The following is a 26,365-nucleotide window of genomic DNA, read 5'->3' as shown; positions in this document are numbered from 1 at the left end:
TGACACTCTGGTTCTAGGGTCTCTGCCCTCACATTCCACTTGTTTAGTGTATAATGCAGAAGTGCTCAGGGTCCAAGTTTCTTTTGCATGTACAGCACCGACTGCTGTCCTCACCCCGTCCCACACAAGGTTGGCAATATTTTGGAGACTGTCTTTTGTTTGCTCAGAGAAGGACAGGACACTGAATCAATATTTGAGGGTTAGGGATTAACCAGAGCGGCATCCACCACATATGGCTGAAAGTTAAGTCGACAAGCAAATTCTCTGAAGCTTTTTGAAACTCTTTAGGAGTTCAGGACCAACAAACCTCACACAAGACAGACTTGCAGGCTCCTTTCAGTGATGAACCGTAAGTTCAGCATATTATACAGCAAATTGTATTTAAGATTGTACAGCAAATTGTATTTAAAATCCTAGTATTTCTTCCAAGCCAGAATTTAAAATGCATTAAGTGACTAGCGCATTAATAGAATTGTCCTTACACAGGCATAGCTAGCAGTTCACTGGCAAGCTTGCACTGAATACAACAAAGCATAAGTAACAATCCACAGATGGGGAGATCTGTCAGAAATCTTATCAACCTGACCTTTCACTCCAATCCAATTGTGATACAAGCATTGTTCCCTTTCTTATTGGTAAGGTCCAGGAGCAGATTTCTCACATGTTGGAAAATGCCAGTGAATTAAGCTCTGCTGCATCACTTGTAAAACATTAGCTTGTGTATGAGGACTCCACCACCTTCCGGTTTCCTCCTAAGTTGTAAATTCTCAATAATGTGTCATTTCTATTGAATAAGTGATGATGGATGGGAACTGGAGCCAAATGTTATTGGAAAGGAACATCAACCACTCAAGATGTCTGTCAAAATTAGCCATGGACAATACCTGTTTATTTTTTTTCTATTGTCATTAAGCGTTATGTTTACTAGTATAGGTGGTCAATAGGTCAACATGTCCCCATTATCAAATCCCAGAATAAAGACGCTACCTGAGTTTGCTGCCAAATTCAGGGTCGTTGAGTATTAACTCATTGCGAGAGGGGGACAATAAGATGCAAAGCTAAGTAAAAAAAATTAGCGTCGACTCGTCAACATTTTAGATACAGGCGGCGGTGGCCTACTTATAAACCTGTCCAATTCCTGGGAGACTATTTGTAAGTCAAGTCATGTATTATACAAATTGATGAATACATTTATTGCAGTCCACTCTGGATTTAGATCTGCAATATAAACAATTTTTGGTTGTTTTCTATGTGATTGATTCTCAACCAGAGTTCCAGGAGAACCCCTCAGGGATTCCTTGTAAAAAAAAAATTTTCTAAAGAACCCTTTAAGGTTCTTTGTAATTTTGACACTTACGTGGGATGAAATTCCCCATTGCTTCAGGACAAGATAGTCCTGTTTCTCTATCAGTCATGCAGCTGCGAGTCAGGTTGTGGATGGATCTGTACAGTATCTGTGTCACCTGAAGCCAGGTCTATAGTCTTAGCACAGCACATGAGCTTAAAGGGATACTGTAGGGGGGTCGGGGGAATATGAGTTTAACTTACCTGGGGCTTCTAATGGCCCCCCGCAGACATCCTGTACCCACGCAGCCACTCACCGATGCTCCGGCCCCGCCTCCGGTTCACTTCGGGAATTTCAGACTTTAAAGTCTGAAAACCACTGTGCCTGCGTTGCCGTGTCCTCGCTCCCGCTGATGTCACCAGGAGTGTATAGCACAAGCCCAGTATGGTCTGTGCCTGCGCAGTACACTCCTGGTGACATCAGCGGGAGCGAGGACACAGCAACGCAGGCGCAGTGGTTTTCAGACTTTAAAGTCTGAAATTCCAGATGTGAGCCAGAGGCGGAGCCGGAGCATCGGTGAGCGACTGCGCGAGCGCAGGATATCTGCGGGGGACCATTAGAAGCCCCAGGTAAGTTCAACTCATTTTCCCCCGACCCCTACAGTATCCCTTTAAGGTGAATGAAAGGACATCTATCATTAACTATTGCAGGTGGTGTTGTTTTTTGTCTTTTTCTTTGTACACAGACACCACTGAACACCAATGATTATGGGGGGGACATAGCAGCCACACAAAAAAGAGGAACATAGTTCCCACAAAAGGAGGGATGTCCTGTCCACACAGGAAGGACGTAATGTCCACACAGGAGAGACATAATGTCCACACAAGGGGGGAAAGCCACATATGTGAAGGAAAGATGAGGCCACACTTCATAATCATGGGGATACAGAGGGCCGCACTTGATAATAAGGGGGATATAGTGAGCACACAATGGGGGCATAACTTACTAAGGTAGGGGCTAGTGGGCCACACCTACTAAGGGGGACACAGGGGCAACACTTTCTAAAACGGGAGATATGTGGCCACACTTGCTAATGAGGGGGGGTATATATTCCCATTCTTGTTAAAAGGTGGCAGTGTGTGATATGGGGGGGGGGGGGGGGGGGGGTTACACAGGGGCCACACTTTTATATGTAACAATTGCTACTTTTGTTATTTGAGGGAGTAATATTACTCTATTCATTATCCTGACATAGAAAATTCTAAATAGTAGGCCTAAATCTATACATTTACATACACTATATTGCTAAAAGTATTTGGATGCCTGCCTTCAAACACAAACTTTCATGACAGCCAATGCATCCGATGCCTTGCTTTTAATTTGGTTATGTAAGGCTTGGATGCAGCTGGTCATGAAGCTGGTGGTTTCAGCGCTCAGTGCCAGATGACAAAACCAGGGGCCCCATAGCAGCAATGTTATACTGTGTGGGACGTGTAAGAGTAATTTGGGGCTCCGGCGATCCCCAGACCCTGAATTACATCTCCCTCCAAATTGTGACAACTCGGAGGAGGAATAGTATGTAATGCCGCCAGGGAGTTTAGCGGCATCAGGGAAAGCCGTCATTCCGCTCGCTATGCGCCCAACTCACTGACGTGTACTATTACTATACAGCCATGATAACCCTTTCCATGAAGCTTTCTTTGCACAGTTCTGCTAGGTTCACAGTGGGAGTTTCGTTGTTTCCTGTGAAAGCAGGAGCGCAATGGAATGAGAAAGCGGCACTGAATGTTTTCCTTGTGTTGCATACAGTCACTGAAAAGTATGCTTCACAGTACTGTTAATGCAGGCGTTATGCGGGAAAGGCACTTAAACGCACTTCGTCAAACGGCACTTCAATGGCTGTACTGTGAACGTCACATTGCTTTTGCATTGCAGTGCGACATTCCCAGTTACAACAATATGGCCGTTATGATGCACTGCAAGTCTGCAATGGCCCACTGTGAACCTAGCCTTAATAAGCTAATCTGAAGGCCACACAAAGTTTGGAGGTCTGTAGCTAGTGACTCTGCAGATAGAATGCACTGATCCCAGTCTGTGATTTTAATTCATTCAAAACTTATCGACAAAAGTAAGGCGATGTAAGCTTCATTTGATGTCCACCTTTGCAAATGGTCTATTGGGGCCTGTTTATTAAAAAATAAAAATGTAAGTCTAGTATGATCACTACTTCATATGTTCAGCAATCCGCACAAAAGCACTGACAGATGAATAAACTTATAAAAGTGATGATCATTAGGGATGGTCAATGAGATGTAAATAATTTAATGATAGATTATGCAAATGTATGCAGTTTGAAAATGAACCAATGAAATTCCTCTTTTTTTAACCTGCATAAATTTGCATACAGAATTTACATAATTCTGCATCTGGTGAAGTCTTTGAACAAAGTACATGGCGTGAGGTCAATTCTGAGTTGTACAAGGTTGTCATGAAGGACACTTAGGCAAATGGTGTTACAAACCAAAGTTAAAAACAAAAGACAGCAGAAGGTTGGCACTACAGCGGTTATAACATTGACTGCTCAGCTTCAAGGACATGCAGTATGCACAGGAGGGTTAAAGATGCACCTCTTCTCTAGAACCTCTTCAGCGTGCTCAAGCTAAGACATCAAGCAGTAAGCAAATGAAGGAAGCAAGAAAGCTGGCAGGAGGAGGCGTGGGTGGTGGTGGGTGCTGGGCACAGGATGTAGGCATCCTGTTCCCAGCACCCACCACCACCCACGCCTCCTCTCACAAGGGTATGTGCTTGTTTTATGCATTTTCGCAAGATGTTGCACGTATGCACTTTATGTATGCTACAATAAATTGAACACTTGCAGCAGTGCCAGCTTTCTTGCTTCCTTCATTTTCTTACAAACCAAAGTTAACCAGACTTGTGCTTTCTTGAAACTCAGAGTAACATTTTAAATAATTTCTGACAGGGCCTTAAAGTGAAACTGAGCTGGAGCTTGGGTTCAAAATGAGATACTTACCCTGAAGAGAGTGAAGCCTCAGGATCCTATTGAGGCTTTCCTCACTTGTCTAAAGCCCCCTGCTGCAGAGCGCTCCTCCCTCCCTTCACATCGGGGACGTGCAGCTCCTCTTCCTAAATCATGGCCACACAGAGCCTGCCCGCGCATGCACAGTAGCACGGAGCCCTGGCTTACTGCACATGCGTGGGTGGGCTTGCACGGCCATGATCCAGGAAAAGGAGCGACACGGCCCCAATGTGAGTAGCGATAATGCCTTGTCGCTAGTCTTCGGGGGGGGGGGGGGGGGAACGCTCAGCAATGGGGGACAATGGATAGTGAGGGAAGCCTCAATAGGATCCAGAGGCTCCTTTCTCTTAAGGTAAGTATCTGATTTTGCACCCGGCTCGGGTACACTTTAACACCAAGGAAAGTGTTTTATGTTAGTACCTGGTGGCAGTGATGCAGAATAGACTCCAACTTAGACATTTTATGAGCTCTCTAGTAATCACATAGGTGTCATTTTGGGGTTTTGAAACCGAATTTGGTTTTGTGTTTATCTCAGGTATGTTCCATCTACCTTATGTAGGGGGAGAGGGAAAGCGGATAGAAAAACTTGTCATACTGTTCCTAGACATTAAAGGTTTATTTTAAAGTGAACATAGTAAATTATCCCATGAGGTGTACAGGTGTGACTACATAAGTAATTCCAGAGCTGGTTCTGCTCCTGCCGACCATCACTATAGTAAAAATCTGATGAACCTGTGACTTTCAATCTGTTTAGGCTGTATTCATGATTTATCATATGTGCATGACAGATATGAGGCATCGGTGCACAATGTGGTGGATCTTTCTGCTAGGTGTCACAAGCTGGACCCTCCATTCTGCCCACAGTAACTCAAGTAAGTGCATCCATAAGACTTTCTCTCCACCAAAAGTGTTAGTCCAGCTTATTTATTGTATTTTGTATGTTTTTAATTACAAATGTGTATGAAAGGACAGGCAGGGATGAAACCAAAAAGTGGGCTTGGCAAAATGGGCAAAATCTTTAATATATTGAACAACCAGCGACCATGAAACATTTAATTTCTGCAGAGCTGTGTGTGTTCTGGTGTGTGTTCCTCCATATCACAGCCCCCTCATTACCGTGCACCCATTTTGTACATTCCAATCAAAAGGGCATATGGAAGTACTGAGGAAGTATATGCTTTCTATCTATTCCATCCATCGCTGCCACTGAAACTCTGCTCACGAAGAACCCTGGGCCATTTTTATGCTTTAATTTGTTCCTCAGCATGATGACTTCTCATTATCTGAGGAGCTGTGAGACACATGGAAGCTGCCATATTTATTTCCTTTTAACCAATTCTAGTTGCCTAGCAGTCCTGCTGATCTTTCTGGTCAGTAGGGTCTAAATCATACACCTGAAACAAGCATGCAGCTAATTTTTCAGCAGGCTCAGATTTACCTCACAGGAGCCTAAAGGCACAGATGTCCTGGCACCTTAGATTTCGCCCTCCTTGAATCTATAATCCCTCCAGCAAACTGCACCACAAGTGTGCTGGCAATCCCAGCTATCACTTCTCCCATACTTCCCTTGCCTGTCATAGGTGCCCCTTAATGTTTAGGGTGCTTCTGGCTACCTACTGCTAGTAGCTAGAGGTGCCCCCGAGTATAAGATAGCTAGAAGAACCACCGCATTAAAGGATACCCGAAGTAACATGTGACATGATGATAGACGTGTATGTACAGTGCCTAGCTCACAAATAACTATGCTGTGTTCCTTTTTTTCTTTCTCTGCCTGAATGAGTTAAATATCAGGTATGTAAGTGGTTGACTCAGTCCTGACTCAGAAGGACTACAGTGTGGCCCTCACTGATAAGAAATTCCAACTATAGAACACTTTCCTAGCAGAAAATGGCTTCTAAGAGCAGGGAAGAGATTAAAAGAGTCAATAGTTCATAGATTTTAGCTCTGGCATACTTTAATAAATGTGTCATTGAGCAAAAACAATAAAACAGTTAAAACTTAAAAAGTAGATTTAAACATAAAATAAAATTGTGGAATATCTTAAAGCGGACCCAAACCAAACGTTTTTTTAAATTAAAATATTTAGTTGCACCTTTCTGACAAATACAAAGATAAATAAACACTCCTTCAAGCCTATGAGCATTTCCGTGCATGCTTTTCACCATTCTCTTTTCATAACTATGGTTATACTGGGGGCAGCCATTAGCAATTCCTCCTTTGCTGGAGACCATCTACTAAACCAGTTTGCCGGATTTTGTCCCGGCAATTTGAAAGGAAGGGAGGGGTTCCTCCAATAAATATAAAATATTTTAGATTTGTCATCATGCAGCTGAAAAAAGGCTGCTATTTATTATTATAGTTTAGAAAATAGATTTTATTTCTGAAATCTTGTATTTTTAATTTGGGTCCACTTTAAGTCATTTTAGGAGAAAAAAATTACTTTTCTCATTAGTTTATTTTCACCTCGGGTGTCCCTTAAAGTGGTCTAACTCCAGCATTTCAACTTTGCTTTAAAAGATTGCTTACAGCTTAAAAACTATTATGCCAGATTTTTTTTTAGCAGAAATTCACTGAATGGATTAAACATGACATTCAGGCCCTGTTCATATTATGTGCGTGTGGAAAACGTGCAGAACGCATGTAGTAAACGCACTGGAAAAACGCATGCGTTTGTACGCGTTTTTGTAATGCGTTTGTATGCGTTTTTTCCTTATGCGTTTTTGATCATACCTGGAAGAGTCAGCTACACTTCCGATGAGAAACGCACCTCCGAATACGCATACAAAAACGCATGCCATGCGTTTTTAGTGCGCGCCCATTGACTTTCATTATAATGCGTTTCTGTGCGCGACGCACAGAAATGCATCCAACTATGCGTTTCTGCCACGCATACGTTTGCCACGCGTATATGTGAACGAGGGCCATACCTTTGCATTGATTTTTCTGGCCCTCGCAAAACGCACACAAAACGCGTACCTTAAAAACGGACACAAACGCGTGCAGTGTGAACGGGGCCTTAGTGTTGCATTTAGCTAGAAATCCTCCTTGGTGCTGAGGTTTAGATACAAATGTATCTATTTACAATGTAAATAAACAAACACCTCTCTGAGAGAGCACAGAGGGCTTCCCAGCCAGGCTTTTCAGTGGTCTATTTGCATTCCAAACAAAGATACATTTGTAACAAAACTTCAGCACGGATGCGGATTTCTAGCTAAATCCAAAGCTAGAATGTCATGTTTAACCCATTCAGTGAATTTCTGCTTAAAAAAAAAATCTGGCATAACAGTTTCTAAGCTGTAAGCAATCTTTTAAAGCAAAGTTGTAATGCTGGGTGTTAGACCGCTTTAAGTAGCTAGGGGTGCCCCTGACTAAAGGGAGATCTTGCAGGGAAATGCCGAGAGCTTGGGGAGAAACCTCTCATTTACACTCTCATCAGTGCTCTGCATAGGGGAGGAGGGAGGCATTCTGGGAGGGGGAGTGAGCCGCTTTTCCATCATCAGGCGCCTGTAGGCCCGTGCTTACAGTGGCTTATGGTAAATCAGTCCCTGCTTTTCAGATTGACAGCTGATCTGCATGCTTGTTCAGGGTCTACAGCTTAAAGTACTAGAAGCAGAGGATCAGCGGGACAGCCATGCAATGTGCAATATGCACTACTACACAGGAGACACTAGAAGACTGGCTCAAAGACTACAGCTTTTGTAGTAGAAGATCAAAGGAGAGGAAATGTACAATTCCCAGCACCCTCTGTATGCCAGTCTCTGGGGTGGAAGAGATCACTGCACTGTCATGGCAGGGAGGGGCCATACATCAGAGGATGGGCGTACATGTTTGATACCACTCAGTGGCTGTTGTCTACCGCTGTCACTGCAGGAAGACTGGGGGGAGTGAGAGCTTGGAATGGAAAAGGACACAAAAATCTGAACTGTCACACCTGATCTGGGACCGTTGATGACTAATGCTAGGTACACACCATACAATTTTCTGTTAGATTCTTCTGTTAGATTTACCTACAACATGGAAAAAAGCTATCTGGCAGGTAAATCTAAGAGAAAATCTAACAGAAAATTGTATGGTGTGTACCTAGCATAAGAGCAAATTATTCTGAGATGATGCGGAATTATGCAAATTTGTGTAGCTTGAAAGTGCACTAATTGAATGAAGCGGATTGGTTCATTTTTGTGCTGTATAGATTTGCATAACAATTTATGTAATTCTTTATCAATGTGAAACTATTTGCTTCCTTCTGACCATCTCTATTGACCACTATGACATGTTGCAGTGCTGAGAAACAGCCCTTCTATCAAGGCACAGTGTTGTGCCATCTGACTACATCCTGCAGCACACATACATTTAACCATATACCATAAGGAGTACAGAACAGCTGTTTAAGTTACTTTTTCTGATCTATTTTATATCCACGATGTAAAAAAAAATAATTCAAAGCCTGCAGGACTGCCCCTTGCTTACGTGAACCTAAACCTTTGTAAATAAAGAGTTTCACTTACCTGGGGCTTCTACCAGCCCCCCGCAGCCGCCCTGTGCCCACACCGGTCCTCAATGATCCTCCGTCCCCCCGCCGCGGCTTAGTTTCAATTCTGCCGACTACTCAGTGGGCAGTCCACTGCGCCTGTGCAGCCCTGGTTGCGCGCATCCTCGTACGCATTCACGCCGGCGAGAGCGTCCTGTGCAGGCGCAGTAAGTGGTTGGTGGTTGCTCTTGCTTACAGGCAGGTATTAAAATGTTTTCATAAAATATAAAAAGTGACTGACCACAAACTCTTGTAACCTGAACCTCCTGGTTCCCGCTGCCTATCAGACCTCAGATCACGGCGACCCATGCACCTCCTCCACTTGCCCTCGCACAGATACATGCAGCAGCAACTTACCTAGTCCAGCGTGGAGGGAAGACCTTTCTCTTCCTCCTGACTATTGCCAAGGTGACCAGCTTCTGCTGAAGTGTGTCATCAGCAGAAGCCGAGCACTAGGAACAGAGAGGAGGAGGAAAAGAGAGGTCTGCGTTCCACACTGGATTAGGTAAGTTGCTACTGCGTGTATCTGTGTGTGTGGGGGGGGGGGGGGAGGGGGCTGCAGAGCGACCTACACTGAAGGCACCTATACCTAGCTACCTATACTGATGGCACCTATACCTAGCTACCTATACTGATGGCACCTATACTGGGAGCACCTTTACCTAGCTATCTATACGGGGGGCAACTATACTTAGCTAGCTATACTGGGGGCATCTTTACCTAGCTACCTATATGGGGGAGGGCAGCCTGATGATGTGTGAGGGGGCCCAAAATTTGTGATGGCGGCCCTGTTTATAAAGGGCCAACATATTCCGTGTTGCTGTACAAAGTAAGAAACTAAAATGGGGTACATAATATTACAGAAAACGATGTACACAAATATACAAAATACATAAGTGGTGAAAAAATACAAAAATGATACAAAATACAGAATACAAGATACATAATTGGTAATGACATTGATAAAAGCCCTGCCCTTGCGAGCTTACAATCTAAAGGAATTGTGGGGAAACAAGAGTTGGGGTAGTATACAACACACATAGAGAGGCAGTGTGTTTTAGGATACCTAGTAGGAGTGCAATTTGGTCTTAGGACAAAGGGGAAGTGGCCTAAGGTAGAGCATATGCTTGTTGGAGCAAGTGAGTTTTTAGAGAGCGTTTAAAGGGAAGGTTCAGGGACTGTATAAAAAAAAAATAAAAATCCAAATCCACTTACCTGGGGCTTCCTCCAGCCCGTGGCAGGCAGGAGGTGCCCTCGGCGCCGCTCCGTAGGCTCCCGGTGGTCTCCGGTGGAGAGCCCGACCTGGCCAGGCCGGCTGCCAGGTCGGGCTTCTTCTGCGCTCCAAAGTCACTCGTGCACGCTGATGTCATCGGACGTCCTCCGGGCTGTACTGCGCAGGCTCAGTAGTTCTGAGCCTGCGCAGTACAGCCCGGAGGATGTCCGATGACGTCAGGGCGCACGAGTGACACGCACTTTGGAGCGCAGAAGAAGCGCGACCTGGCAGCCGGCCTGGCCAGGACGGGCTCGCCACCGGAGACCACCGGGAGCCTGCGGAGCGGCGACGAGGGCACCTCCTGCCTGCCACGTGCTGGAGGAAGCCCCAAGTAAGTGGATTTGGAATTTTTTTTTATTTTTACAGTCCCTGAACCTTCCCTTTAAAGGTAGCAAAGGTTGGTGAGTAATGGATGTGTTGTGGGAGGGCATTCCAGAGGATGAGTGAAGCGCTGGCAAAATCTTGTAAACGTGAATGTGAGGAGGTAATTCTAGAGGAGGACAACAGAAGATCATGTACAGATCTCTGAGATTGCGATTGGGTTGGTATCTGGAAATTAGTGAAGAGATGTACAGGGTAGAGAGATTGTGGAGAGCTTTGTAGGTTAGGGTTAGGAGTTTGAACCGGATCCTCTGTCCATGTAGATGGACAAGAGGAGGGGGCCAAGGACAGAGCCTTGAGGAACCCCCACAGACAGAATAAGGAGAAGAGTTCTGATCCGAGTAAGAGAATATGCAGGACCTTCCGGAGAGGTAGGAAGATAACCATGAGAGAGCAAGGCCCTTTATGCCTACAGATGAAAGTATCTGTAGGAGTAAGGTGTCTGCGGTCAACAGTATCAAATGCTGATGACAGGTAAAGAAGGATGAGTATGGAAAATTGACCTTTGTATTTAGCAGTAAGAATATCATTTGTGTCTGAATCACACACATGAAACAACCATACATCAAATGTTTGTTCAGATTCAGACACGCTGGCATCAAGCCAACAAACGTTGATTCGGGTAATTTGGGTAATGACTAACTGTATATGGTTTGTTGCAAACTTTCTAAATTTTAAAGTGACAATGAAAGTGAAAAAAAATTTTTGATATAATGAATTGTATGTGTAGTACGGGTAATTCACAGAACAAAGAAGCATAGTAGCAAAGAAAATAGTCTCATATTTTTATTTTCAGTTACACAGCTTTTTTTTTTTTTTTTTTTTTTTTTACACATTTACACATTGCAAAATTCTCTAATACTGTGGTTTGCAAAAGTATTCAGCTCTCTTGAAGTTTTCCACATTTTGTCACATTACTGCCACAACCCTGAATCAATTTTATTGGAATTCCACGTGAAAGACCAATACAAAGTGGTGTACACCTGAGAAGTGGAATGAAAATCATACATGATTCCAAACATTTTTTTTTTAAATAACTGCAAAGTGGGGTGTGCGTAATTATTCGGCCCCCTGAGTCAATACTTTGTAGAACCACCTTTTGCTGCAATTACAGCTGCCAGTCTTTTAGGGTATGTCTCTACCAGCTTTGCACATCTAGAGACTGAAATCCTTGCCCATTCTTCTTTGCAAAACAGCTCCAGCTCAGTCTGATTAGATGGACAGCGTTTGTGAACAGCAGTTTTCAGATCTTGCCACAGATTCTCTATTGGATTTAGATCTGGACTTTGGCCTGGTGCACACCAAAAACCGCTAGCAGATCCGCAAAATGCTAGCAGATTTTGAAACGCTTTTTCTTATTTCTCTGTAGCATTTCAGCTAGCATTTTGCGGTATTGTGAAGCGTTTTTGGTGTAGTAGATTTCATGTATTGTTACAGTAAAGCTGTTACTGAACAGCTACTGTAACAAAAAACGCCTGGCAAACCGCTCTGAAGTGCCGTTTTTCAGAGCGTTTTGCGTTTTTCCTATACTTAACAATGAGGCAGAAACGCCTCCGCAATCAAAAATCTGCAGCAGCCCGGGAGTATGCATTTCTGCAAAACGCCTCCCGCTCTGGTGTGCACCAGCCCATTGAAATACATTACCCAAGCGTATCCGCAGCCGCAAGCGGATCGCAAAACGCAGCCAAACCGCTCTGGTGTGCACTAGGCCTTTGAGTGGGCCATTCTAACACATGGATATGTTTTGTTCTAAACCATTCCATTGTTTCCATGGCATCATGTTTAGGGTCGTTGTCCTGCTGGGAGGTGAACCTCCGCTCCAGTCTCAAGTCTTTTGCAGACTCCAAGAGGTTTTCTTCCAAGATTACCCTGTATTTGGCTCTATCCATCTTCCCATTAACTCTGACCAGCTTCCCTGTCCCTGCTGAAGAGAAGCACCCCCAGAACATGATGCTGCCACCACTATATTTGACAGTGAGGATGGTGTGTTCAGAGTGATGTGCAGTGTTAGTTTTTCGCCACACATAGCATTTTGCATTTTGGCCAAAAAGTTCCGTTTTGGTCTCATCTGACCACCAGAGCACCTTCTTCCACATGTTTGCTGTGTCCCCCACATGGCTTGTGGCAAACTGCAAACGGGACTTCTTATGCTTTTCTGTTAACAATGGCTTTCTTCTTGCCACTCTTCCATAAAGGCCGACTTTGTGCAGTGCATGACTAATAGTTGTCCTATGGACAGATTCCCCCACCTGAGCTGTAGATCCCTGCAGCTCGTCCAGAGTCACCATGGGCCTCTTGACTGCATTTCTAATCAGCGCTCTCCTTGTTCGACCTGTGAGTTTAGGTGGATGGCCTTGTCTTGGTAGGTTTACAGTTGTGCCATACTCCTTCCATTTCTGAATGATCGCTTGAACAGTGCTCCGCCTCCGTGGGATGTTCAAGGCTTTGGAAATCTTTTTGTAGCCTAAGCTTGCTTTAAATTTCTCAATAACTTTATCCCTGACCTGTCTGGTGTGTTCTTTGGACTTCACTGTGTTGTTACTCCCAATATTCTCTTAGACAACCTCTGAGGCCGTCACAGAGCAGCTGTATTTGTACTGACATTAGATTACACACAGGTGCACTCTATTTAGTAATTAGAACTCATCAGACAACGTCTATGTGCAACTGACTGCACTCAGACCAAAGGGGGCTGAATAATTACGCACACCCCACTTTGCAGTTATTTATGTGTAAAAAATGTTTGGAATCATGTTTGATTTTCATTTCACTTCTCACGTGTACAGCACTTTGTATTGGTCTTTCACGTGGAAATCCAATAAAATTGATTCATGTTTATGGCAGTAATGTGACAAAATGTGGAAAACTTCAAGGGGGCCAAATGCTTTTGCAAACCACTGTATTTGCAGTTTACAAACTAGTCTCTGTATTTTAAACTGTGAAACAGAGCAGAGCTAACGACCCTTTGAACTTCCCTGCAGTAAAACCTTAATCCTTTGGGGATCGGCTGCCTAACCCCCCCCCCCCCCCTTAAGGACCAGGCTATTTTACATGCGGGGGCGTGTTTGGGGAGTGGGGGGGTCAGGCAGCCGGATCCCCAGTGTGGCTTACTGGGCATGATGTCCCCCCTGTAGCCAGATGTCCCCTCTGTAGCCATCAGCCTTTACTCACCTCCCAGGCTCCAGCGAGGAGCAGCTGTGGACACCTCCGCTCCGTCCGGCATCCCTGCTCGTACTGCTGCTTAGTTCCGGGTTGCGGCTTGATGACGTCATCAAGCCAGGACCCGACACTTACTTCAGAGTGAGCTGGAATGCCGGCCGGAGCAGAGGGGAGCGCCGATGAACGCCAGGAAAGTGAGTGGATCCTCGTCTCCCCCCCTCCCCCACTGCCGCCGCACTAACAGGGATCACTACGATCTGTCGGTGATCGTAGTGATTACGTGATCAGGGGCCATACGTGATGGCCCTTGATCACTGAGGGGAGATGTCACCTGTAATATGACCGCCTAACCTCCCCTCTTGGGTGCGCACGATCGCGTCGGGAGCGGAAACGGCGGGCGGCGTAAGTCCTACGCCACATCAGGCTAGAACAGCCACAAGTGTGGCGTAGGATTTTCTATACAGCGGTCCCCAATAGGTTAAACAAACAAACAGTGAGCGACAGGCTGAGATTAGTGCTTCAGAAAACAGCTCTATAGCTGACTAAGTTTGGTCAGAGAGCTCAGAGAAGCTCTTTTGTATAGATAACAACTGAAGTTGTACTGAAAAGAATATGACACTCATATATGACACTCATATCTGTGCTACTAATGTTCTATATCTTAGCTGTGCTACACATAGAAATCGGTATATCATAAGTTTATTTTCACTTCAGATTCCCTTTAAGTTTCTTCTTCAGGCATGTTTGTTCATGGTATGTGGATACAAATATTTGAGGCAGAGGATCAGTAGGAAAGCCCGGCAACATGCATTGTTTAATATGAACTAAATATGGCAGCCTCCATATCCCTCTCAGGTCAGTTGTCCTTTAAATTGTGTGTGAGAAATCCCTAATTCCTGTGTGTGCCTACTTGGCAACACAGACCCAAGACTAGATTAGGCTTACATTTATTATCGGATCTTCTTGCTCTCTGGTGTCCCCAGTAGACCTGTGTTACTTGTGTTATATAAAAGGTCCAATCTGCTTATTAGCAGCAATTGCTGAATAACTGCTCTGAAAAACATTACGGACTGCTGATGGGGACATGTCACTATTTGGGGTTGTTAAATACAGCAGGAATAAATGTATCCCAAATCATGTGTATTCTCTCAGTCAGAGTTGTTGTTATCTGTATACGAGCTCTTAAATGACTGATATAAAACAATTCAATGCACTTAGGAACCCCATTCACCACCAGTCGTTTGCTCCATGAGAGCCTTTCATAGCAATACACTATAATATTCTTAGGGAGTTCAGTCTGTGCACCATGCCTCTACAGCAGGCATGGGCAAACTTGGCCCTAAAGCTGTTAAGGGACTACAAGTCCCACGATGCATTGCAGGAGTCTTACAGCCACAGTCATGATTCATAAAGGCAAATGCATTGTGGGACTTGTAGTTCCTTAACAGCTGGAGGGCCAAGTTTGCCCATGCCTGCTCTACAGTCTAGTATGAGGTACCCAATACACGTAACATTTTGGCTTACAAAGCCATCATGTGGTTTAGTATATTTACATCTGGGCCTTTTACATCTGGGCCTGGAGATTTGTAAAGCAATTGTAATACCTTTCTGGTTAGAAAGCGTGCATGAAATAGGGGAGCAAGGAAAAATGGGTGCTGGTTTTCATTAATAAAATTATTGTTAATATCTACCTATATTATTCATTTTCAAAGTGTAAATAGTATAAATTATCCTAATAAAATATCAGTATATATTAATGATGTTTTACTAAAACTTAAAGGGAACCAGAGACGAACGAAGTTTAGAAATGAAAAAAAGATGTTATACATACCTGGGGCTTTCTCCAGCCCCATAAGCATGGTTTGCACCCACGCCGCCGTCCTCCACTGCCTCTATCGCCGGTATCGGGTCCAGTCACTTCCGCCGGATGCAGCCAGTTTTCCGCATGCACAGGGGCTCCCTCCGGCTCTTTACGCATGCGCCTGTGCAGTACGGAGGAAGCAGACTGCGCTTGCGTCAACTGGCCGAAATGACGGACCCGGTACCGGCGTACAGAGGCAGCGGAGAAAGGCAGCGTGGGAGCGATCCAGGCTGCTGGGGCTGGAGGAAGCCCCAGGTATGTATAAATATGTTATTTTACTAGTCTCTGGTTCTCTTTAACCTAACCCTACTCTCACATAGAACCCTCCCCCCTCCGATGCCTTATCCTAACCCCCCCCCCCCTTCCTGACTCTTAACCCTAAAACCCCTCTTGTTGATGCCTAACCATAACCCCCCCCCCACCACCACCACCACCTGATGCCCTAACCTAAAACCCCCTTCTTGATGCCTAACCCCTAAAAGCCCCCTCCCTGAAGCCTAACACCTAAAAGCTCCCTTCCGAACACCTAACCTCTAAAACTCCCCTTCCTGATTCCTAATCGCTAAAACCCCCTTCCTGATGCCTAACCCTAAGACCCCCTTCCTGACTTGTAACCCTAAAGCCCCCTTTCTTGACACCTAACCCTAAAACCACCCTTCCTGATGCCTAACCCTAAAACCCCCCTTACTAACCTTATAATGTTCAAAAGGATACATTTCAAAAAATGAATAATTTGTAAATACAGTACATTAAAAAATTTCAAAAACTATAATGTTCTAGTTTTCAAAACCATAAAGAATTTCAAAAACTATAACTTCATTTTAAAACAATAATTATTGCGCAACCAAATTTCGGCTTTTAGGCACCTTATAGCCGATATTTGCATTGGCGCCTATGGGGCATCCAAATAATCCAATAGCCATGGGGTGCCCAAATTTCCTGCTTCTGGTAGAATATTAACATACAGAGACATGAACCACATTACAGAACGCTGGCAGCTTATTGTTTGCCCCTATTGATTTTCCAGTCTTTTCTAGTGGTCAGGACGCAAATCGTGTGCTAAAAGTTCGGAAACGGGCAAATAGCTTCCTGGAGGAGATGAAAGCTGGTTCACTGGAGAGAGAATGCTATGAAGAGAAATGTGATCTGGAGGAAGCCAATGAGATATTCGAGACCCGTGATGACACTGTAAGAAATCCTGTCAGCTGGTTTCTCCAATTATCTCCTGACCATAAGCCTGTTTTTTATGTTTTAACATGTCTTCTTTATTTACAGCTTAATTTTTGGACAAAGTACTTTGGTAAGTGTATATATGGTGATTGTGGGCTCTATAAAGTATATAAAGGAATGCATGAATAATTTGAGAACTCAACATTGTGTTTTTTACAGATGGGGACCAGTGTGTCTCTAATCCTTGTACAAACGCCGTATGTAAGGATGGCATAGGGAAATTTGACTGTCTCTGCAATGAGGGCTGGGAAGGAAAATATTGTGCTCATGGTAAGTATTTCTGACTTCTTACTATGTGTTCAGCAGTCCTCCACGATGTGTTGGGTAGCCATCTCCTAACTAGAAGGTCTTGTGGGGGGATCCTGGAATGCAGGAACAGGTGTGCTGCTTCACTGCAGGGACCAAAATAAAGTTGGTTGGCGTCCTGGGGGTCCCTGGTGGGGTGTCGCTTTTGGGGGGAATCTGTCAGGGGGGCCCCCATTATACTTAGAACTCTTTAAGGCTATGTATATCTAACATGACTGACATAACAAGAGGATCACATCAGATGTTATTGTCTGCAGAGTTGTTAACTTGCTAATGTAGGTTTTTGGTTGCATGGTTTTATTGAGAGAGTAAATACACTATTTTCAATAAAAACAGAGAAATTCTAATAGTGTGAACCATTCTCAACATTTTCTAGAAGTGATCTATCACAACTGCTCTGTGGACAATGGTGGCTGCGCACACTTCTGTACAGATCCTGATGATGGCACAAAACGTGTATGCAGCTGTGCAGAGGGTTATGAGCTGCAGGATGACTACCACAGCTGTAAGCCATTTGGTAAGTCCCCATTTAAAAAGAAAAGATTTGCTTTCCCATGTTAACCAATGTGCTGTGTTACAAGGAGATTTTAAAGCTAAGCTATATGGCTGGCATGGCCGGATTTCAGGCAAGGCCACAAAGGCCATGGCCTAGGGCACCAGGAAAGCCAGGGGTGGGCTTGTGGGTAGCAGGGTGGCAGTAGCAGTAGTCGAAACTAAGCGCCACATAGCAGCAATGTGATGCTGCACAGGCGTGTAAAGGTAATTCGGGACTCCCCAAATTACATCTCCCTCCGAGTTGCAACAATTGGGAGGGGGAATAGTATTTAACGCCGCCAGCAGGGGCGTAGCAATAGGGGTTGCAGAGGTAGCGACCGCATCAGGGCCCTTGGGCCAGAGGGGCCCCAAAGGGCCATCCCTCAACTACAGTATTAGCTCTCTATTGACCCTGTGCTCATAATAATGACTTCTATAGATACTTTGAATAGTAGTAATCATTATCACACTGCTCCCCATCCCCTCCTTGCACCTCTGACACTGTAGTTGCCATTGGCAGGTTTTGGTGCGCTGTATCAATTGTTATGTATAGAGTGCTTGGGGGGCCCCATTGTAAAACTAGCATCGGGGCCCACAGCTCCTGAGCTACGCCACTGGCCGCCAGGAAGTTTTGCGGCAGCAGTGAGAGCCATCATTCGGCTTGCCCTGCGCCCAACTCAATGATCAGTTACAGACCTGCACAGGCATGAAGTATTTTGCCAGATACATTTTCCAGTGAAATTGCCGGGGATGCACCAAAAATGAAATATTTATCTGTAATTAAATTTTAGGCATTCCTTTTTTATATCTAGTATGTATAATACAAAACATACACACCATAAATTTGTTTTGGGTTTTTTTTTTGTGGTGAACTGGGTCAGGAGTAGATCAAATTCCCAATGCTGACTTGGAGGTTTGGAGACACTGATTTCCATGGTGTACTTACAGGCAGCTTATAACCCTGAACAGCTTTGTGGACACGCCTAACTGTTGGGGTGCATACACACATCAGACCATAGTCTTTGGAAAATGAAAGATCACAGACCAATCTTACCCCATTCCACGTAGTATGAGAGCCATAGCTACACAGTCTATTCTATGGAGCTGAACTCCCCATCAGATAAAAATCTTTGCAAGATGCTGCACACACAGATGCTGTAGACATTCAAAAGATCAGTATCTGCAAAAGATCAGTTTCTGCAAAAGATCACTTCCTGCAAAATGCATTCATAGTCTATGATATCTGCAGATCCTCATACACACCTTGTTTAACAGACATTCATCTGCAGATCAGATCCACCAGGATGGATCTTCAGATGATTGTCTGATCTGCAGATGAATGTCTGTTAAACAAAGTGTGTATGAGGATCTGCAGATATCATAGACTATGAATGCATTTTGCAGGATTGGATCTTTTGCAGATACTGATCTGTTGCATGTGTGCAGCATCTTTGTGTTCAGCATCTTGCAAAGATTTCTATCTGATCGGGAGTTCAGCTCAATAGAATAGACTGTGTAGGTATGGCTCCTATACTACATGGAAGGGGGTAAAATTGGTCTGTGATCTTTCATTTTCCAAAGACTATGGTCTGATGTGTGTAGGCACATTTGGACTGTGTTCTCTGCCCAGTGAAAAAAGAATTTATAACTTAAAGGACCACTATCACAAAACTTTGTAAAATTTTAAATACATGTAAACACATACATATAAGAAGTATCTTTCATCCAGAGTAAAAAGAGCCATAAATTACTTTTCCCCTATGTTGCTGTCACTTACAGTAGGTAGCAGAAATCTGACAGAAACAACAGGTTTTGGACTAGTCCATCTCTTCATGGGGGATTCTCAGCATGGCCTTTATTCTCTATAAAGACTATCACCACTGAAATGTATTTACTGTATATACTTGAGTATAAGTCTACAAATTTAGGTCTGATTCACTTCATAAAAGTATAGGATTCAACATACACACGAGTCACATGCAACACTGAGTAATGTGGTATACAAAGATGCTGGCTAGCTTCCCTGTTCACTGCACACTTCTTTGGAGCAACAGCCATTCATTAAGTGCCTTAGACAATAAAAGAAAACCCTGAGAACCCCCCCCCCCCCCCCCCCCACCTACCTAAGGAGATGGGCTCGTCCAAAACCTGTCGGTTCTGTCAGATTTCTACTTCTTACTGTAAGTGATAGCAACATAGGAGAAAAGTAATGTATGGCTCTTTTTTACTCAGGAAGAAACATACTTCTTATTTGTATGTGTGTACATGTGTTTTACCATTTATTATTTTTGTAATAGTGGTCCTTTAAGCCTCATTCAAACCGCTGAATTAATTATTGTTTTAAAGATCTCCAGTGAAAAGCTAGAGTGTGTACAGATGTCTTACAATGTCGTGGAGATGGATGTTAGTGTTCATTATGCTAGGTCATAAACAACCGACCTCTATTGTTCTTGCAGGAGTTTCTGCTGACATTACCACAGCTTCCCTATGTAGCAAATAAGGTGGTACTCTATGTTTAGACTCACGTTGTGAGGTAGGTTACCAAACTACGAACACTTTCATTCCAGCGCAGGAGACTTGGGCGCAGCAGTGAGTAACTTCAGCGCCGTCAGAAGACGGAGCTGAAGTTACTTATAAAACACTATAATTCGGCCTCCAGCAATTGCTGGAACACAAATTATTTCATTCCCCACCATCCATGACGGCCTCGAGGGGAAATAGTATTTAACGTGGATGGGAATTTGTGCAGGAGCAAGATCAGCCATACCGGCTGTATCCTGCGCCCAAGTCTCCTGCACCGATTCCTCTCGTACGCACCAAACTAGGCTTTGCTGGATATCAGCTAGCTGCTGCATGGGAAAACGCTCACCTGTCCCGTATATTCAGTTCCGCTGCCGTTCGGTCCACTGCAGGGGATCAGACACCAGAAGAAGCATGTGGCACCTCATTGGTTCATGGTGAACCAATGAGAATCCTCCCTTTTGCTAGGTAGGATTCACATTGATTTATTACAACCCAACAGGGAGCTCCATGCTTCTTTTGTTTTTTTGATTGGTTGTGGGGAAGGCGGTACAGCTGATTGGTGGTGATGCGATCACAGCGGAAGCAATACGCCTGGTATGTGAACAATGCCAGCAGCTTGTAGTGCAGTGTGAACCTGGCCTAAGGGACATACGCAGAGGATTTTCCAAAACAGTCTACTGCAGACATCCAGGAAATATAGTTTGGGTGTACTATGGTCTTAAGCTATGTACCCACGTTGCGATTTTCCCAATGAAGGATGATTTTTTTCCACAATATCGCAACATGGGTACAGTCCCATGACCATGCAAACGACACATAGCGTCGCACCGCAATAACGACTGCCATGGCGGATCAGATTGCTAAGATCCCCGTCGACTCCCACGCAAAGTACCGCAATCACTTTACGTCTCGTTGGCTCCCGACCTGTTGCGTCGCGTGACGTCATGCATACCCGCCGTCAAGGGGGCGTTGCAGGACCCATCGGACAGTGAATACGGGGCTTAAGATGTATCCTGATACCAGATCAGAGGTCGTATTTCTTTGATCTTCTGTCATATAGGATGCCTGGACTGGGATCAATTGACAGGGCGAGGCCTAAGTCGTTTTTTTTTCTAATTCCAGCTCATTATATATTCATTCAGAGTTCTGATCTCTTACAGGAGCGTTTCCGTGCGGCAGAAGTAAAATCATTGACTATGACTATTCAGCTCGTCTCACAGGGGCAAAGAAAGGCCGCAAGGGAGACAGTCCATGGCAGGTCAGTAAATTAATTTTGCTCTAGACCTCTAGGTGTAAGAAACTTTCTCTAACTCTCTTGCCCTGATTGTTGTCATATTATATACTGTATCTCAGGGGTAGGGAACCTATGGCTCGGGAGCCAGATGTGGCTCGTTGATGGCTGCACCTGGATCAAAGACAAATCAATAGGGGTTGATTCACTAAGCTACACTGCTCAAGCAGTGCAGCTTAGTGTGGCAGCACAAGTAAGATTTTCAAAGTAGGCACGCTATTGCTATAGCATGCACTACTAACTTACTCACACTACCCCAAAACTAACAGCTGCTCCAATTGTCCCACTCTGGACCCCGTCACGTCCAGTGACTTTGTAGGACGAGATCCCCGCACTTTGATTGGCCCAATAGGCTGCCTGTCACTTATACAAAGTGAATCAACCCCCAAGTCGGCTAGCTAATTGTACAAGCTCTTAGTCGGTATTTCTCCTTTCTGGCTCTCAGGGAAATTGCTGAAACCCAAGAGAAGCTGAAGACGTAACCAGTGGCGTAGCAATAGGGGGTGCAGAGGTTGCGACCGCATCAGGGCCCTCCCTCAAACACAGTATTAGCTCTCTATTGATCCTGTGCTGGTATTAATCACTTCTATAGATGCTCTAAATACTTGTAATCATTAACAAGCTGTTCCCCATCCCCTTCTTGCACCTCTGACACTGTGGTTGTCCTTGGCAGGTTTTGGTGTGCCATATCAATTGTTATGTATAGAGTGCTTGGGGGGGCCCCATGTAAAACTTGCACCGGGGCCCATAGCTTCTTTGCTACGCCACTGGATGTAACTGATACCATACGTTGCTACCCAGCGGATCAATTGTATACACATCACCATGGCAACAGGGATGTGAGCCCTCTGCTGCGCATGCACACTGTGCCAGTTAGAAACCTATTGTATGGCTCTCAGGGAAATACATTTTAAAATATGTGGTGTTTATGGCTCTCTCAGCCTAAAAGCTTCCTGACTCCTGCTGTATCTTATTCATCTCCATTGGAAATCTGAAGCCATGTACAGGTGTCCCCTGGCATTGTGGACAGTGGCATAACCATAGCCCCGCAACTTCTGTGATAACGGCGGGAGCCCCTGGGGCTATGGAGACCTGCACCTTCTCCCTACTGCCTTGCAGAGTAATCACAGCAGAGCTGTGTATAGTTACCTGCTCCTGCGCTGTCGGGTCTCCTCTTCTAACCGACAGCTGTAAGCTCTATGGTTGCTTACTGCTGACTCCAGATGCATGTCATGTGACCGGGAGCTGGGTATGCAGCATAGAGCGAGTGACTGCTGGGAGGAAGAGGACACGTGATGCAGCATTAGAGCAGGTAAATAGTGCTGCACTTACTCTGCATGGGCTACTGTAAATATGTGACTGGCTACATGGGTGGGAAGGGGGATTGGATAGAACAGGGGACCTCATGATGGTTTTGGTTGGGATTCCAGGGGTGGCTGTTACACCCTTGATTGTGGATCACAAACCGCTTCCCCCTTACCTCCTCTCTACAGAGTACATAACAGGTTGCTTGGCAGAGAGCTGTGCAGTGTACTTGTTCCTGAAATGCCATGCAAGAGACAATTTAAAGTGAGTTTGTAACTTAGGACAAAACTCATGTTAGGCACTTTAGAGGCCAAAAAGCATCCAGGGTCAGGGACAGTACAAACAAAGTTGATGGTGAGTGCAGCAGAGAGGGGAAACTGCAAAAGGGAATATACTGCACCGGTGCAAATTAGAGGAGAGGAACCAATGGGAGTGAGGAAGGGATGAGGTAAGAGACAAGACCATGTCCATCATTTGGTCCTCAGACTTTTTGACCAATGAGCGTTAGGTGGGCTCAGCAGTGCACTTACACTATCTCTGCTTTGTCTTTTCATTAAAGGCTTTGCTTGTGCAATCTAAGAGGTTTTTCTGTGGTGGAGTTCTCATTCATCCCTACTGGATCCTTACTGCAGCGCACTGCTTCAAAGCTGATCCAAAAAATACAAAGTACTTTGTCCGGCTTGGTATGTAGATGCTGATGTCACTGATATATTTGTGTGTTAATGGTCAGGGAATTGCCCTGGCCACCTGCAGTGTACTGGGATCTGCTGCTTCTCCTGCTCAGGAAACCACCTCTGGAGAGACCAGGCAATGCAGACAGACATGCAGTGGTGCAAAGTGAGGCAACAACAGCAAAACAGAATTCACCTGTTATTTGTCAGGAATGTACACAGGCTATTTGCTGAGATATTGCTGTATTTTACTGCACTTTGCATAGTATTCCTTACAAGATCAGTCCAAGCGCAGCTTCGACTGATGGACTCCTGCAATGGGGTCTGGGGGCAGGGGGGGGGGGGGGGGAGAGAATACATACCCATATCCACCTAAGAAGAGGAGAGGCTCTGGATCCCTTAGAGCTCTCCCGGTCCGCTTTGCCCCTTGTTGCACCACCGGGCCTCTGTTCAAATCTCCCGCTAGCTGTTTCTTCTGGTCTTCTTGGAAGTACTTGGGCTTCTGAGTACTTCTGAGTCTGCACTTGAGCAGTACAGAGAAGCTCGTCTGCACCCCTCCAATGAGACCCAAAGGCTTTCCTCGACATTCAAGTCAAATGCTGGAATGGAGTGGAAGGTAGAGACTGATCGCCGGCATCAATTAGATACCTGCATTCATTTTAACTTCCGAAAGCAGCCATGCATTACTTCCTGTTTGCGTACTTATAGTACGCTAATAGGAAACAATGCACGAGGATATCTTGTGGCCATATAGTAAAAAACACCTATATACATTTATTTTAATAAAAAGAACCACACTTACATTTAAAATTAACTCTTTCTCTCCCACACTCTTCCATAGTACCCCAAAACAATTTGGGGATAAAAAAAAGACAATTAAAAAAAAACGTAAATGATTACCTTAGGGACTGAACCTTTTTTAATATATATATGTCTAGAGGGTGTGTTAGTGTTATTTTTTTTAAATGATGGGCTTGTAATTAGTGATGGACGGAAAACTGAAAAAATGCACCTTTTATTTCCAAATAAAATATTGGCGCCATACATTGTACTAGGGAAATATTTTAACCTCCCTTATGCCGCTCAGGAGGTTTTGTAAGTTTTTGCTCCAAGATTAAATCATTTACTCACATGGCAGTACAAGCTTTAGCTAGCACTAGGCTAGCTAGTAAAGGTGTTTATACATTACCCAGCCTGGATCCAGCCATTGGCGCAGCCTCCCCGTACAGCTCTGGTCTTTACTATGGGGAGGATCGCACATCGCATCACCGACGTCATGATGTCATGCGCAAACCTGATCCTCCCCATAGAGGGACCGGAGCTGTGCAGGGAGGCTGCGCGGTCGCTGGATCCAGGCTGGGTAATGTATAAACGGGGGAATCCTAGGTGATCCGGGGGTGCCGGACACCTTTTCTAGCTAGCCTTGTGCTAGCTAAAGCTTTTACTGCCATGTGAGCAAATTAATTAACTTTTGGGGGACTCCTGAGGACAGAGCGGTATGCCCGACACACTGTCGGGCATACCACTAAGGAGGTTAAACGTTGCAGTAACCGGGACAAATTGGCAATTAAAATGTGTGGGTTTTATCCACAGTAAAACTATAATGGCTGAAAAATTAGTTTTTTTCTATATATTCCCATTAAAATGCAGTTAGAATAAAATAATTCTCAGCAGAAAGCCTAATTGGTGGTGTGTATAGATCATTTCAGTCTGATAAGTACTGATAAAGTTATTGGCAGATGAATGGACGCAACTCTAAAATATGAAAATTGCTGTGGTTTTTAAGGGGAAAAGCCCTTGGAGGTGAAGTGGTTAATTTATTTAAATGGAATTCAAGTTTCCCTATTGAATTGCTCTAAATGTAGATTTGTGCTAACTGAGTCTTTTTGTGATTTAATGATCTTTCTATTTATATTTGCAGTCAGCTAAGAATTAAAACCTGAAATTGTGACTGTGTAACTTGTCCTGGTCATTCCTTGTTTATTATTGTACATGCTCTGTCAGCACTACAGAAAGAAAGGGTGATTTCTAATGCCCCATCCTGTTTACTCTTGATCCATATTCATATCACAGGTGAATATGACCGCAGAGCTATTGAAGATACTGAGCAGCAAATACCTGTCTCCAGCCTGATCACACATCCCAAATTCAACCGTGACACGGTGGATAATGACATTGCCCTAATGCGTCTCTCCCAGCCAGCTATTTATAACAAGTATGTGTTGCCGATCTGTCTACCAAACCGTGGACTTGCTGAAAGAAATCTAACCCAAGAGGGCACAGAGGCAATCGTAACTGGCTGGGGCAGCCAGGATTCAACGCTTCGCAACACGTCTCAGATTCTCAGCTACATTCAAGTCCCTATAGTATCCCATGACAACTGTTCTGAAAGCATGAACCACCATATAACAGATAATATGCTCTGCGCAGGAAAGCTGGGGGACAAGCAGGATGCATGCCGTGGAGACAGTGGTGGGCCTATGGTGACCAGGTTTGGAGACACCTGGTTTCTTGTTGGGTTGGTGAGTTGGGGGGAAGGCTGTGGACGGCTGGATAATTTTGGAGTGTATACCAGAGTTCATCATTACCTTGACTGGATCGCACTGGTAATGGCAAACTATGAAGCAGAAGAGTTGAGGAAAAGTAAACCACATCCAAAAGAGCTACAGAAAAGCTGATAATCTGTAAAGCACTCATAAGGTAACAAGATTGATTGAAGACAAAAGTGGTATCGCTGTCGTATAGAATATTTTAACCATCCCAGAAGAGCATGTTGTTATATATTATAAAGAAAGCCGTGCATTAAGCTGTATCCTGTCTTCATTATAAAAATAAAGTTTTGCATCGCTGTATTTAATGATTCATTAATTTCTATTATTTTTTTCTTTGAAGAAGTGACACTGTAATGTAGCGTCACATGTTCTTTTAATGAAGCATTAGTAAACAGTCACTCCAAATGCCCCGAGCACCAGTTGAGAACA

General features: G+C 44.4%; 1 protein-coding gene across 2 annotated transcripts; it reads left to right on the top strand.

The window, feature by feature from the left end:
* The first annotated feature begins 202 nt into the window (after positions 1-202).
* On the top strand, positions 203-26,236 carry PROC (protein C, inactivator of coagulation factors Va and VIIIa). 2 transcript variants are annotated; one of them, XM_068280595.1, is made up of 9 exons: positions 203-349; positions 5,111-5,194; positions 16,552-16,712; positions 16,800-16,824; positions 16,914-17,024; positions 17,437-17,577; positions 21,278-21,375; positions 23,273-23,396; positions 25,458-26,236. In XM_068280595.1, the coding sequence occupies exons 1-9, from the start codon at positions 343-345 to the stop codon at positions 26,060-26,062; spliced, it is 1,356 nt and encodes a 451-aa protein (XP_068136696.1). In that variant the 5' UTR covers positions 203-342; the 3' UTR covers positions 26,063-26,236. The 2 variants fall into 2 exon arrangements, with proteins under 2 accessions (XP_068136696.1, XP_068136697.1); XM_068280596.1 differs by lacking the exon at positions 203-349 and having other exon boundaries at positions 5,110-5,194; positions 16,562-16,712.
* Positions 26,237-26,365: the final 129 nt, after the last annotated feature.

Source organism: Hyperolius riggenbachi, chromosome 4 (assembly GCF_040937935.1).
Source record: "Hyperolius riggenbachi isolate aHypRig1 chromosome 4, aHypRig1.pri, whole genome shotgun sequence".
Taxonomy (NCBI): Eukaryota; Metazoa; Chordata; class Amphibia; order Anura; family Hyperoliidae; genus Hyperolius; species Hyperolius riggenbachi.
Note: the sequence above shows the minus strand (reverse complement) of the source record. Positions and strands in the feature narration are given on the sequence as shown.

Excerpts from the sequence above, each read along its gene's own strand:
- PROC (XM_068280595.1), top strand. Across the intron at positions 5,195-16,551 it reads TTCTGCCCACAGTAACTCAA|TCTTTTCTAGTGGTCAGGAC; the intron begins GTAAGTGCATCC and ends TTGATTTTCCAG. Across the intron at positions 21,376-23,272 it reads AGGGAGACAGTCCATGGCAG|GCTTTGCTTGTGCAATCTAA; the intron begins GTCAGTAAATTA and ends TTTTCATTAAAG.